Source organism: Oratosquilla oratoria, chromosome 12, assembly GCF_046742065.1.
Source record: "Oratosquilla oratoria isolate Oo_2021 chromosome 12, ASM4674206v1, whole genome shotgun sequence".
Taxonomy (NCBI): domain Eukaryota; kingdom Metazoa; phylum Arthropoda; class Malacostraca; order Stomatopoda; family Squillidae; genus Oratosquilla; species Oratosquilla oratoria.
Genome location: NC_134788.1, coordinates 61,963,728 through 61,979,234, shown reverse-complemented (window position 1 = coordinate 61,979,234; position 15,507 = coordinate 61,963,728). Strand labels below are relative to the sequence as shown.

Sequence of the window (15,507 nt, the reverse complement as noted above, 5' to 3'; positions counted from 1 at the left end):
CATACTTGCACCTGTTTTTATATACTAAATATTTAATACCGGAACAAATTTGGACAAGATTACAATATATATATATATATATATATATATATATATATATAAAACCGCGATTAAAAAACATTTTTTTTTGCATCACAAAATTCACAACATCATCCATATACAACCATTCTCCATTCACCCCGTCTTCTGTCCTCTCCCGTCCTTCTTCAACAGACATTCCCCTCTTCCCCAAAGCCCCATCCATCCATCTCATCCTAGGACGTCCCCTCATGTTCACTCCCTCCACATCTGCCTTCCATACCACTTTTATTAGTCTTTCTTCATTCATTCTTTCCATGTGTCCAAACCATCCTAATACTCTTTCATCAACCCTATCTCCCAACTCCCTTTCCACCCCTGTTCTCCTCCTCACTTCTCACCCTATCTAGCCTAGTAACCCCTATCATACTTCTCACGACACCTCATCTCAAACTCCTTCTCTCTCCCTCTCTTATGTTCCATGTTTCTGCCCCATACAGTGCTGTTGGCACAATCACTCCTTCATATAACCTCCTCTTAGTATCCATTCCCAAATGTCTATTCCTCATTACACTTTTTAATCCACCAAGGCATTTACTTACTTCTCTCAATCTACATTCTACCTTCACCTCCACTCCACCTTTTTCCTGCCACATTTGCACCCAAGTATCTAAAACTATCCACTTCCTCCAGTCGCTCTCCCTTAATGCTCACTTCCAGTCTGCTTCCACTTTCACCCCTTGTACATCTCATCACCTTACTTTTACCCACATTTATCTTCAGCTTTCTTCTTTCACACAATCTCCCAAACTCTGTCATCAACTTCCTTAATCCCTCCTCAGACCCTGCCACAAGCGCAGTGTTGTCCGCAAACAACAGCTGGCTCACCTCCCACTTTTCTTCATTTTCTTTAACCATCTCCAATCCCTGACCCATCACCCTTGCATTTACCTCTTGCACCACCCCCATCCATGTATAAGCTGAACAGCCAGGGCGACATAATGCATCCCTGACAAAGTCCCACCTTTACCTCGAACCACTCACACTCTCCGATTTTTCTTAGTAGCTTTTTTGTAAATCCAGGAAAACACAAGCAGCCATCATGACATGCAGATATCTATATCCAGTTACACCATTGTCTAATATTCCTGATAGTCTTTCATAATTACAAAAACCATTCATGCACTTAATGGAACACTTAAGAATCTTTAATCATAAACAAAAAAAAAATGCAACAATACAATAGGGCCAATTAAAGGTCACTCAAATAACTTCACAACTGTGTATAAACCAACTTATATTTACAACTGACAGTATGCATGATGACCCATCAGCCAAAAGGTCTACAACAGTGGATCAATACATATTAACTGCAAGTACCATCACACAGAAAAGTTAAATCATCCAGGCCACATTGGAGTGGCCTCTCACTAGTGTAGGTTATCATGCAATACATAAAATCAATTTTTTGTTAGGAAGTGGGAGTCATTACATGACATTTGAAATAAGTCCTTCATGAAAAATCTGAAAAGGCTTCACTCCTGTATGAGTCACCATGTGACGTCTTTTTTTTTTTCTGAGAAGGCTGCATTGCACAGGTCACATGAAAGGCTTCTTTCCGGTGTGGGTCATCACATGCCATTTGAGACCACCCTTTGCTAAGAGAGCTGCATCACAGAGGGGGGTTCTCTCCAGTGTTGGTCATCTTGTGTCATTTGAGGTATTTTGTGAGAAAGTCAGATCACACGGGTCACACTGGAAATACTCCTCTCCAGCGTGGGTAACTATGTGTAATTAGAGATCACCCTTTGCAAGTTGCATCGCACATGTCACACTTGAAGGGCTTCTCTCAAGTGTGGCTCATCACTTGTCATTTGAGAAAACCCTTCAGTGAGAAACCAGCATCACACAGGTCACACTCAAAAGGCTCCTCTCCATTGTGGGTCACATGTCATTTGAGACTACTCGTATCTGAGAAAGCTGTATCACGTGAGTCACACTTGAAAGGCTTCTCTTTAGTGTGGGTTTTCACGTGATGTCTGAGAGCACTTTTCCTTGAGAAAGATGCATCGCAGAGGTCACACTTAAAAGGCTTCTCCCCAGTGTGGGCCATCACATGTCGTTTGAGAGAACTCTTCAGTGAGAAAGCTGCACCGCACAGGTCACACTTGAAAGGCTTCTCTCCAGTGTGGGTCATTGCATGTTGGTTGAGATGACCCTTTTGTGAGAAAGCTGCATCACACAAGTCACATTGGAAGGGCTTCTCTCCAGTGTGGGTCATTGCATGTTGTTTGAGATGACCCTTTTGTGAGAAAGCTGCATCACATAGATCACATTGGAAAGCTTGCTTTCCAATGTGGGTCATTATGTGATTTTTGAGATCAACCTTTCTTATAAAAGCTGTGTCACACAGGTCACACTTGAAAGGCTTCTCTCCAGTGTGGGTCATTACGTGATATTTGAGAGAACTCTTTCCTGAGAAAGTTGCGTCACACAAGTCACACTGGAAAGGCTTCTCTCCAGTGTGGGTCATCATGTGATATTTGAGACGAGCCTTTCTTATAAAAGCTGCATCACACAGGCCACACTGAAAAGGCTTCTCTCCTGTGTGAGTCATTATGTGACATTTGAGAGCAGTTGTTCCTGTGTAAGCTGCATCACACAGGTCACACTTAAAAGCCTTCTCTCCAGTGTGGGTTATAACATGACGTTTGAGATCACTCTTTCGTGAGAAAGTTGCATCACACAGGTCACATTGGAAAGGTTTCTCGCCAGTGTGGGTCATCATGTGATTTTTGAGATGAGTCTTTCTTTGGAAAGCTGCATCACACAGGTCACATTGGAAAGGCTTCTCTAGAGTGTGGTTCATCATGTGATATTTGAGATTATTCTTTCGTAAGAAAGTTGCATCACAAAGGTCACACTTGAAAGGCCTCTCCCCAGTGTGTGTCATCATGTGATATTTGAGAGCATTCCTGAGAAAGCTGCATCACACAGGTCACACTTGAAAGGCTTCTCTCCAGTGTGGCTCATCAGGTGATTATTGAGACAATTATTTCATGAGAAAGCTGCATCACACAGGTCACAGTGAAAAGGATTCTTTCCAGTATGGGTCATCATGTGATATTTTAGGACAGTTTTATATAGAAATCTGCATCATACAGGTTACATTGCAAAGGCTTCTCTCCAATGTGGGTCATCATGTGATATTTGAAATGACTCTACAATGTTGCATCACACAGGTCACATTAGAAAGGCTTCTCTCCAGTCTGGGTCACCGCGTGTCATTTGAGATAACTATTTCACATGAAATTGTACCATGCAGGTCACACTGGAAAGGCTTATCTACAGTGTGGGTCACTGCATGTCATTTGAGATAAGTTTTTCCTGAGAAAACTGCATCACACAGGTCACATTGGAAAAGTTTCTCTCCAGTGGGTTACTGTGTGATATTTGAGATGACTTGTACAATATGTGTGCAGCAGATGCTACAATCTTTGGATACCTTTTCCAAGGAAATGCTGATATTTACTCTTGACCTGTAAGAAAATATATAATGAGTTTGACATCTAACTTTTTGAGGGCTTGTAATAGGTGTAACACAAGCATATACAAATACAGTGGGGCATTAACCAAATTGCAGTAGGAGACAGGGACAAATGACTCGTATCAATGAAAAAGCTCCTCTTTGATATGATGATGCTTATGCAAGTGTCATGATGTGTGAGTGGGTATATAAGGATGCCAGCATTGGTGTCTTATATTTTTGTAGTTGTAGCTGACTCCCGAATTCTGTGAACTCATTTGATAATGTTTTCTGTTTATTACCCAGAGTGAAAGAAAACGAGTAATACAGCAGTGACTTCATATCTTATAATGTGAGTAGTGTGATGTATCGTACATTAGGCATTCAATGCTGCATGCAAGAATTTGACTTGTATTGAAAAGGTTAAAGGAAGAAGATATAGAAGGTGGAACAAATACTAAAATGGATGGAGTTGTGCAGAACACAGATTGGGACATTTTATACAGACGCTCCTCAACTTACGTTTTAGTTACGTTCCGAACGGCCGAACGTAAGTTGAAAATGAACGTAAGTTGTTACTGTACTATACATCTGTAAATTCTATTACCGTATCTTATAAAACACCCCTAAATCATTAATTATATTGTACACATAACATTGTAAAATAATAACATTAATTTCAAATAAATTGAATTCAAGCAATATAAATTGAGATGGTGGAGGAGGAGGGGGGGAGGAGGAGGGGGGAGGAGGAGGAGGAGGAGGCAAGGCACGTTCAGTCTGTCCTTTGTGCCATGTAAACAATGGACGCAGCGTCATGCGTAAGTATCGTTTGAACTACGGAGAGCGCGCTTAACTAACAAATTCACTCAAATTATTATTATTTTTTTCTTTTACAGTCAGTTCAAACGTAAAATCGAAAAAAATGTAAAACGAATGAACGCAAGTAGAGGAGCATCTGTAATCAGGAAATAATAAGGCAAAAGAGTGGCTCAATAAATATTGTGAAGTGATACAAGACACATGAAAAAGAGTAGTATAGAATAGCATTGTTGGATATAAGATACATTTGTAAAATTTTCAGAGAGGACCACCACACACAAACAGCAAAAATGTTATAAATCAACATTGGAGAGATTCACAAGAATCTGACATTGATTTCTACAGCAAATCATTTGCTTTCTATTTTTTGGGAAAACAAGTGAAGTTCCACAAAAATACCACTACAAGCCTATAAATAACAAAATAAAATGTTGATTTCTGACATCCTTGTATGAGAAGGAAATTACTTCTAGTCAATCTATCCTAACTTGTCCCTACCTACAGTTAAGTTAGATTCACCCCTCACTTCCATCAATCACTAAAACAAGGCGCAGTGGGAAAAGTTTGTTCAGCCATAGTTATTCAGTGGAAACAGCCACTTCAAATGAGTTACAAGTAATTGGTGTGGATATTTGTGCCTTGTAGCAATCTTACTTGTACATCAACATAAGATTTAATTATTTAGATGATTGGTAATATGAAAATTAATAGGGGAATAATATGATGCAGGGATGGATAAATAAGCATTACAAAGAGAAAAAGCCAAAAAAAAAAAAAAAAAAAAAAAGATACAGAAACACTATCATCTGGAAATAAGAAATATTAGTAAAAATTTCAAAACTTAATAGGGTAAGAAACTAAGTAATTATATGGAGTTAAAGTCAAAGGAAAGAGCACATCTTTAATTACAACTGATGTTTACAGCAATTATGATAAAAAGTGTACAATAAAACATGTGTTCTCCTAAATAAACAACTGAACATAATGGTGTATTCAGATTTCACATATTAAGCCATAAAACATTAAAATTAAGGATTTTCATCAATATTTTGCATCATGATGTTTGTGGTCCAAGGGAGGTTGGGAGGATTGGAAGTTGCTGGCTCCTCTTGTCCTCCTCCTCCTTCCAACTTATTCATCATTTAATCTATTATGAGAAAGTTATTTTACATCATTCTTACCCAAGACTATTTTTATGTCATGCAAATTTATCAATAATCTGTGGAGTGTAGGTAGATTATTTGAGTGTACTCAGAAATAAGAAAAATAGAGATACATTATAAGTAGGGTACACAGAATAGTATGATTATAGACTATATAATTCACACTATCACAGAGTAAAAATGCTTATTAAATCAATGAGTTGAGTAACTACATATCAGCTGATATGTAGTTACTTTACTCAGTGATTTAATAAGCATTTTTGTTCTATGTCTGATAGTGTAAATGATAAGTTGGAAGGAGGACGAGGAAGAGGAGGAGGAGGAGGAAGAGGAGGAGGAGGAATCAGCAACTACCATCCCTTCCTCCCTCATGCCATGAGAGTTATGATGCAAAATATTTATCAAAACCCTTAATTTTCATTTGTTTTGGCTTTCTATGTGAAATCTGAATGCACCATTGTGTTCAGTTGTTTATGCTATAAACATTGCTGTAATGTATTGATTATAAGTAAAGATGTGAATAAACCAATAATTTCTTTTCCTTGACTTCAACTCCACATAATTACTTGGTTTCTTACCCTATCGTGTTTTGGAAAAATTATTATAATTGTAGAATGTTGCTCTTTCTAATGACTGAAAACAAAATTCCTATCTTTTGTCATTGTAATACCTGAATAGAATTACCAGTGTATGTCAATCAAATAATTCCGACAGTCGCCCTGGGACTCGAACCAGGGGCCGTGTCATTATAATACCTGAATAGAATCACCATCGACGGTGTACGTCTATCAAATAAATATTACTATGATGAAAGTCCATCAAGGATTTGTACCAGCTTCACCATTAGCTATGAGTTGGGCTTAGTTCTCTGTCAAATTAACCCATTCAACTCCGATGACAAGATGTCTTGTCATTTGGTCAAATAAAACAAAAAATCATAAAACACCAAAATGTTTGATCAAACATTTTGGTGTTTTATGATTTTTTGTTTTATTTGACCAAATGACAAGACATCTTGTCATCGGAGTTGAATGGGTTAAGTTAGGACAGCAGTTAGCAGTCGACCTAGATCTTCGAGAGTTAGATCAACTCCCAAGTGGGAGAATTTTAGAGCTCCTTTAGCTCAGTTGGTAGAGCTTTGGCCTAGCATCATGCGAGGCCCTAGTTCGTGTCCCGGGGTGACTGTCGGAATATATATATATATATATATATATATATATATTTACACATATGTATTTGTAGAAAACCACTTGGGAAATAAGACACTATGATCCAACCATTTTTGTCTATTCAGACATCATCAGGGAATACAGAATGACAATGGGTAGGATTGTATATACAGAAAAGTTATAAGGCAAGACAGGAACATGGGAAGTCACACAAGACAATTTCCCACCAAAGAGAATCAGGTCAGGGACATGCCACAGTCTGTTACATAATCAACAATTTTCTTTGCAATGAAATGATCAAGTTTATATAAGCCTAACCTTACATTCATAATGTTATCAGGTCGGGGACACACCACAATCTGTTACATAATCAAAAATTTTCTTTGAAATGAAATTATCAAGTTTATACAAGCATAAATTTGATCATTTCATTGTAAAGAAAATTGTTTGGTGGGAAACTGTCTTGTGGGACTTCCCATGTTCCTGTCTTGCCTATTACTTTTCTGTATATACAATCATACCTATTGCCATTCTGTATTCCCTGATGTCTGAATAGACAAAAATGGTTGGATCATAGTGTCTTATTTCCCAAGTGGTTTTCTGTGAATTCTTACATTCACGCATTTTAGTGAATTGTGTTGCATATATATGTGTATGTAAATATATATATATATATATATATATATATATATATATAAATATATATATATATATATATATACTGTATATATATATATATATATACATATATATATATATATATATATATATATATATATATATATGCAAAGTAGACCACTTGGAAAAAGGAAACTAACAAAGCAGAGCGCTTTTGTATATTACATCTTCAGTGCAACAAGTACTTGTTGCACTTAAGATGTAATATACGAAAGCGCTCTGCTTCGTTAGTTTCCTTTTTCCAAGTGGTCTACTTTGCATAAGTGAACACACGTACCCATGTTCTTATTAGCATATATATATACATACATATATATATATATATATATATATGTATACATATATATATACAGTATATATATATATATATAGAGAGAGAGAGAGAGAGAGTGAGAGCGAAAAAGAGAGAGGTAAATTTTTAGAAGTGCACACCTTCACCCTATAGCATTAGAAAATAAAATACTAATTTTGTAAATTATAATACATCAATTTAATATATGTTTTCCTGGGTGGAAATCAACAACCAAATAAGTTGCCAAGAGCAATACACTAATAAACTGAGCAGTGGCGACTGCTTTAAATATCATCTCTCTTGTGACTGATGTGGAGTTCAAAGAAGTTAAAGTGATATATTTGTCTATTCTAACTCAACATACCTAACCTGCATTTAGTAATCCAGTACCTGTAATTCTAGAGGTCATCAGGGTCATCGTCTTCAAACTCCACATCTATCAGAGATGGTGTTTTAGGCATTCGCCACTGTTCCTCTGTTACTGATTTCTATTAAGAAAAATGCATGTTACATTGATGTATTATAATTTACAAAATTAATATTTAATTTTCTAATGCAATACCACACAGGTGTGCACTCTTAAACATATCTATATATGTATACATGTGTACATGAATATGAATATATATATACATATATATATTGTGTGTGCGTATTTACCTACTTTACTAGTTGTATTATACGGAAAGGGGAGCTATGCTCGTGGTGACCCGTTTTTGTATCTCGCAAGATCAAGTTTGTTCTTAAATTCTTGTATTGTGTTTGCACACACTATTTCTTCATCCCATTTGTTCCATATATCTATCACTCTGTGTGGGAAGCTGTTCTTTTTCAGGTCTCTTCTGTAGTTATCCTTTTTGAGTTTCATTGAATGTCCTCTTGTTTTTCCTCTGTCCCACTTTAATAGGTCCTCTCTATCAAGGCATTCTTTTCCTTTCATAATTCTGTAGATGGTTAGTAGGTCCTCTTGTTCTCTTCTTTGTTCTAGGGTTGGCAATTCCAGTTCGACCAGTCTTTGCTCATATGTCAGGTTTGCAAGTGTTGGGACCAACTTTGTCGTTGCTCTTTGTATTCTTTCTAATTTTCTTATATTCTCTTTTGTACTGGGTGACCATATCAGCGCTGCATATTTCAGTTTTGGCCTTATCAGTGTTTGTAATATTTTCTTGATCATTTCCCTATCCAGGTATTTGAGGGCCACTTTTATTGATCTCAAACAAATTGTATGTGTATTTACCTAGTTGTATTTTGCGGGAAGGGGAGCTATGCTCGTGTTGTCCCGCCATTGTATCTCGCAGTGTCTGGTTTGTTTTTAAACTCATGAATGGTTTTTGCGCATACTATTTCCTTATCCATTTTGTTCCAAGTGTCCAAAACTCTATGTGGAAAACTGTTTTTCTTCAGTTCTCTGTGTGTGTGTGTGTGTGAATTTACCTAGTTGTATTATATGGGGAGCTATGCTCATGGTGACCCATCTTTGTATCAGCATCTAGTTTGTTCTTAAATTCTTCTATGGTGTTTGCACACACTATTGTTTTGTCCAATTTGTTCCAGACATCCACCACTCTGTGTGGAAAACTATTTTCCTTCAAATCTCTTCTATAACTATCCTTTTTCAGTTTCTTTTCATGTCCTCTTGCTTTTCCTTTATCCCACTTTAATGAGTCTTCTCTGTCAAGGACTTCCATGCCTTTCATGATTCTGTAAATGGAAAATACATCTCCTCTTTTTCTTTGTTCCAGGGTTTGTGGTTCCAGTTTAGACAATCTTTGTTCATATGTCAATTTTGAAAGTGCTTGGGCCATCTTTGTTGCCACTCTTTGGATTCTTTCTAATTTCTTTATATTCTATTTTGTTCTGGGTATCCATAGCATTGCAGCATACTCCAATCTCGGTCTTATCAGTGTGACTAATATTTCTTTTTACCATTACTTCATCCAAGTAATTAAAAGCCACCTTTATGGACTATTTTCTTTATATGCATATCTGTGGGGCCATGTCTTTGGTGATAATTATTCTTAGGTCATTTTCAGAGCTAACTTTCTTTACTTCCTTTGCACCAATTTTATATTGTCCTGCTAATCTTTTTTTTTTTTCCTTTTCCAAACTACGGTATATTATACTACATTTCTTAATGTTGAAGTTCACTTCCCACTTTTGGTTCCATTCCCAGACTTTATTCAGGTCTCTCTGTAGTGATTCAGTCTTTTTCTGTATTTACGGTACTCTAATAGTTTTGCATTGTCTGCAGAGAAATTCATAACATTCTACACCTTCATCCATGTCATTTATATACATTGCAAACATTATCAAAGCTAATATTGAACCTTGTGGGACTCCATTTATCATTTCTTCCCAGGTCAAGTTTTTATCTCTAAGTACCACCCTTATTTTCCTCCCATGCAAGAAATCTTCCATTTCAATAATTTTCATTGTACACCTGTTGTTTCAATTTTCCTTAATAGCTTTTTGTGTGGTACTTTATCAAATGCCTTTTGTAAATCCAGGAAAGCACAATCTGCCCATCCATCCCTTTCTTGCATTATGTCTATTAACCTTGAATAGAAACAAATCAAGTTTGTGGCACATGATCTTCCTTGTCTAAAACCGAACTGTTTCAGATTCAGTATATTGTTTTCTTCCAGATGTTTAATCCATCTACTTTTGATAACTTTTTAACATGTTTTAGCTTTTGTGCTTGTAAGGGAGACCGGTCTATACTGGGTCTTCCTGACCTCCCCTTTTATATATTGGCATAATATTGGCATTTTTCCAGTCTTTTTGTACCTTTCCTTCTTTCAGTGAGCAATCTGTTATCTTATATATTTTATCCACTAGTTCATCTATACATTCTCTTTAAGTATCCAGTTTGCAATTCCATACAGGTCATGTGATTTTCTGTTATCAAGGTTCAGTACTTAGTCCCTTATTTCTTTCTGCCTCACAATCATTTCTTTCATTTGGGGGGGGGGGGATCTTTCTCCCTTTCCTTCATCCTAATTGTGTGTATTTTCATTTATGAATACAGATTTGAAATGTTTGTTCATAATTTCAGCCCTTTCTATATCTTCTACATATTCTGTATTACCTTGACGTAGTTTCACTATTTCCTGTTAATCTTTTAATTTACCAGTATATCTGTAATTTAGGTTGATCCTTACATTTGTCTATTATGTCTTTTTCAGTTTTTCTTCCCTGTATATTTTTACATGTTCATTTCTTAGTTTGATATATATTTGCCACTTTCCTGATTTTTTTTTTCTTTTTTCCATGCTTTGTCTCTATCTTTTGCCTCACTACCTTTTTTGTTGTACCTGAACTTAATGTACATCTTTTCCTGTTTTTGTTTTGGTACATATTTATCCATTACTTCATTACAGATTTCTTTTACTATTGTCCATTTCTCTTCATCTGTGTTTCTTCATTTAAGAAGTTTTCCCAACTCACTTTTTAAAAGAATTTTCTGAGTTTCCCAATTTTTTTTTTTCTTTTTACATTAGTCTTCCTTTTCTGTTTCTCATTTCTTCCCAAATAAACTTCCTCTTTTAGTTCAAGTTCAATTAGTACGTGGTCACTCTTCCCAACTGGTGTCTTGGATTCAATTTTATCCACAATTTCAGGCTCTGATGTAAATATTAAATCTAGTCTTGACAGTTCTTCATTATTTCTATATCTGGTATTCTCTTTAACCCATTATACTGCATTTCTTAATGTTGAAGTTCAATTCCCACTTTGGCTCCATTTCCAGACTTTGTCCATATATCTCTGAAGTGATTCACAGCCTTTCCCTGTACTTATTTTTTTAGTAGTTTTGTGTCATCTGCAAAGAAGTTCATATAACATTCAACACCTTCATCCATGTCATTTATATATATGGCAAACATTATCAGAGCTAGTAAAGAACTTTGTGGGACTCCATTTATCATTTTTTCCCAGGTTGAGTTTTTGTCTCTAAGTACCATCCTATTTTTCTCCCGGTTGAAGAAATCTACCATTCTTTTCATTAATCTTCCTTGTACACATCCTGTTGTTTCTAGTTTTCTTATTAGTTTTTTTGTGTGGTACTTTACCAAATGCCTTTTGTAAATCTAGAAAGGCACAATCTGCCCATCCATCCCTTTCTTGTATTATCTCTATTCTTCTTCTTTTCCTGTTGATATTTCCCATTTTCATATGGGGTCGCCGTTCCTTGCTAGTCATTTCCATTTGTTTCGGTCCATCACCTTCTGCTCCTCCTCCAGATGTTTCTCCTTAAGGTCCTCTCTCAATCTGTCTGTCCTTCCAGCGCAGCTTGGGTCTCCCTCGCCTGCGTCTGCCCTGTACCTCCATCTCCATCACTCTCCTCCCCACGCAGTCTTCATCTCTTCTCTTCACATGGCCGAACCAATCTAATCTCCTTTCCTGCGCTTTTGCTGACGCCTCCACTACTTTCACAGTACTGCGAATTCTATCATTCTTTATCCTGTCCAACCTCGCCACTACACACATCCACCTCAACATCCTCATTTCTGTGACGTCCAGCTTCCTTGTATTATCTCTATTAGCCTTGAATAAAAACAAATCAAGTTGGTGGCACAAGATCTTCCTTGTCTAAAGCCAAATTATTTTGGATTTGGTATTTTATTTTCTTCCAGATGTTTAATCCATCTACTTTTGATAACTTTTTCACATATTTTAGCTATTATGCTTGTAAGGGAAACTGGCCGATAGCCTGTTGGGTTTTCCTTATCTCCCCCTTTATATATTAGTACAACATTTGCATTTTTCCAATCTTGTGGTACCTTTCCTTCCTTGAATGAGCAATCTATTATTTTATAGATCTTGTCCTCTAGCTGATCTATACATTTTTTTAGTATTCAATTTGCAATTCCGTCCAGACCATGTGATTTTCTGACATCAAGGTTTATTATCTGGGCCCTTCTTTCTTTCCTTTTGTGTTTCATTTCTTTCTTTCATTGGGGAGGGATCTCTCTACCTTTTCTTTTTCACAATCATGTGCGTTTTCTATTGTGAATACTGACTTAAAATGTTTGTTTATAACCTCTGCAATTTCTATATCTTCTATATATTCCTCATTTCCTTGATGCATTTTTACTATTTCTTGTTTATTTTCGAATTTACCATTCACATACCTGTAAAATAATCTAGTTTGTTTCTTCCATTTATCTATTATGTCATTTTTCTTCTCTTTTTCCATCTTTTCCAAGCTTTGTCTCTATCTTTGGCCTCACTACATTTTTTATCTTAGCAGCCCTTATTTACACCCTTTCCTGCTTCTGCTTTGGCATGTATTTAATTCATTCAATCTTGGAATCATGCTACGTTAGTGTATTTATCTATTATTTTATAAATTTCTTGAAGTATATTCCATTTTTCTTCCACCTTTGTTTCTTCATTAAAAATGTTTTCCCAATTCACTTTTTGAAAGAATTTTCCGAGTTGATCAAAATCTGTTTTGTTGTACATTAGTCTCCTCTTTTGGTTCAAACTCAATTAATGTGTGGTCACGCTTCCCAATTAGTGTCTTGTATTCCATTTTATCCAGAATTTCAGGCTCTGTTGTAAATATTAAGTCCAGTCTTGATGGTTCTTCTTTGTTTCTATATCTGGCATCCTTTACCAACTGAGTCATTGTATATTCAATGGATATATCCAGTAGTACATTTCCCCGAAGGTCCTCTCCACCTTTCTGTGTTCATGAATATGTTTGGGGGGGGGGGGCACATATATTACTGGATATTTTCTACTTTTCATGTTGCTGTTTTTAACTTTTATCATAATCAATTCCACATTATAATCTCCTGTTATCTTTGTCACCTTTAAACCCTTTTTAGTCAGGAACATGACTTATCCTGTTTCTTTCTATTTTTTATCCAATAATCCTATAGACCTTGTCCCACAGTACTAGGTGGTAGTGGGCCTTTTAATTTCATCTACATAACTCCCATTATATCCAATTTCTTTTCTTCCAGATAGACATTTAATTCATTCAATCCTGGAATCATGCTATGTTAGTGTACCTTACATTTAATTTTTTCCTTTTGCCCTTTTCTTTGTTTCCTTTTATCTTTCATTTATTTTCTTTTTTTATATACAATTTTCTGTCTTAGGTCCAGTACTCTCCAATAAAACTTTATTCTTTTCAGTCAGTTTTTTTTTTTCTTTTTTATTTGCTTCAATTCTTTGTCTTTTCCTTCTTTTCCTCATCACTCATTTCTTTATCCAGTTTCGTAATTTTCACTTTTTGCCGACTTTACTATTTTAGATAGTACTTCTTCCACTATCATTTGAGATCTTAGTTTAATTTTTAGTGGCCACTTTTTTTTTCTTTCAAGTACAGTCCCATTCTATTTATCTATTTCTTGCCCCCTCCTCTTGTATCCCTTTCAGAATTTGTTTTGCAATTCCTTTCTACTCTTTTTATCTTATGTACCTAGCTACATTATGTTTTTCTGGAATACCATAAACTACTATTCACTTTTTTATCCAGTGTGTCTACGACCCAATTCTTCCTTCTTAATTACTTTAATGTCTATTTCTTTAGCATTCTCTCCCACTTCTTGATGTACTATTTCTTTATTTTTTTCCGCTATCCGTGGATTTCTTATTTCTCGGAGATCTGTCTCTTTTATTGTTTCTCCCACTTTCTTGGTCACCTCTTGTATTTGTTCTTTTACTTCTTTTTTAAAAGCCTCATTCTTATTTGTATCTTCATTTTTCATTCTTTTGTTCTCACATTTGACTATGATTAATTCCTTTTTTAGACCATTAAGCTCTCTGCTGATTTTAGCATTTTGAAGTTTTAACTGATTCATTTCTTTATACATTGCCCTGTATTCAGCTTTCAGATCTATAATTTCATTAATCAATTCTGTAATCTCATTTCTTGGGGTAATTCTATACTTTGATTCTCTCTCTCATTCTAAACCTTTACCTAGTATTCCACTTTCTTTTCCAAACCAAAAAAAAAAGCAGTGTTATCTAACCTTTGGTTAATTCTTGGTGTTTCAATGATGCAAGTCTTTTTTGGTATGGCTCCTAATGGTGATTCCACTCCCCTTACATCCTGTCTTCTCTTCATATTCCACTTTCTTTTGCAAACCAAGATAAAGCAGAGTTATCTAACCTTGGGTTAATTCTTGGCATTTCAATGATGCAAGTCTTTTTTGGTATAACCCCCAATGGTGATTCCACTCCCCTTCATCCTGTCTTCTCTTCATTGGTTTACTATATTTATGTCTTTCTTCATCGTTTTCCCTTTTATGTGATTCACCAAGTGAATTTACTCTATTTCATTATTTGGGTCACTCGATAAACATAGCCCCCTATTGTACAAATAAAGCTAGGTGTTTCCTCATTATTTATCAAGAAATCACTGTGTTTCAGAGTTCACTTTAAATGTCTGTTCCACTCCATGTCTCGTATGTGTGTGTGTGTGTGTGTATTTATCTAATTGTAGTATACAGGAAAGGAGCAATACTTGTTGGGTCCTATCTCCTTTTCTCTACTATTTCATCATACCTATCCTCAAATTCATGTGCAATTCCAATTTAATCTACATCTGGAAATTGCATTTCCATACAATATAACTTATGACCTCCAGAAATATGTTTTCCTGTTTGTTTTAACATGTTTTTAATTATTCTAGTATCAATATAATAAGCATTTTTCTATGTGGAAATTAATAACAAAAAGTTGATAACACCAATTTACTAATGAATTTGGGGTGGGTGAATAATATGCTAGGTTTGTTTTCATAGATATAGAAACCAAAGAAATGAAAGGATGATAAATTTGTCTATTCTAACCTACCTAACTTAACCTAACCTAAACTCCCAA

General features: G+C 35.6%; 1 protein-coding gene across 1 annotated transcript; it reads right to left on the bottom strand.

Moving 5' to 3' along the window:
• Positions 1-257: 257 nt before the first annotated feature.
• Positions 258-8,158, bottom strand: LOC143031897 (uncharacterized). The gene is made up of 2 exons (XM_076196261.1): positions 8,059-8,158; positions 258-3,557 (listed from the first exon to the last, which is right to left on the bottom strand). Exon 2 carries the CDS (start codon positions 2,972-2,974, stop codon positions 1,970-1,972), a length of 1,005 nt encoding a protein of 334 aa, XP_076052376.1. The 5' UTR covers positions 2,975-3,557; positions 8,059-8,158; the 3' UTR covers positions 258-1,969.
• Positions 8,159-15,507: the final 7,349 nt, after the last annotated feature.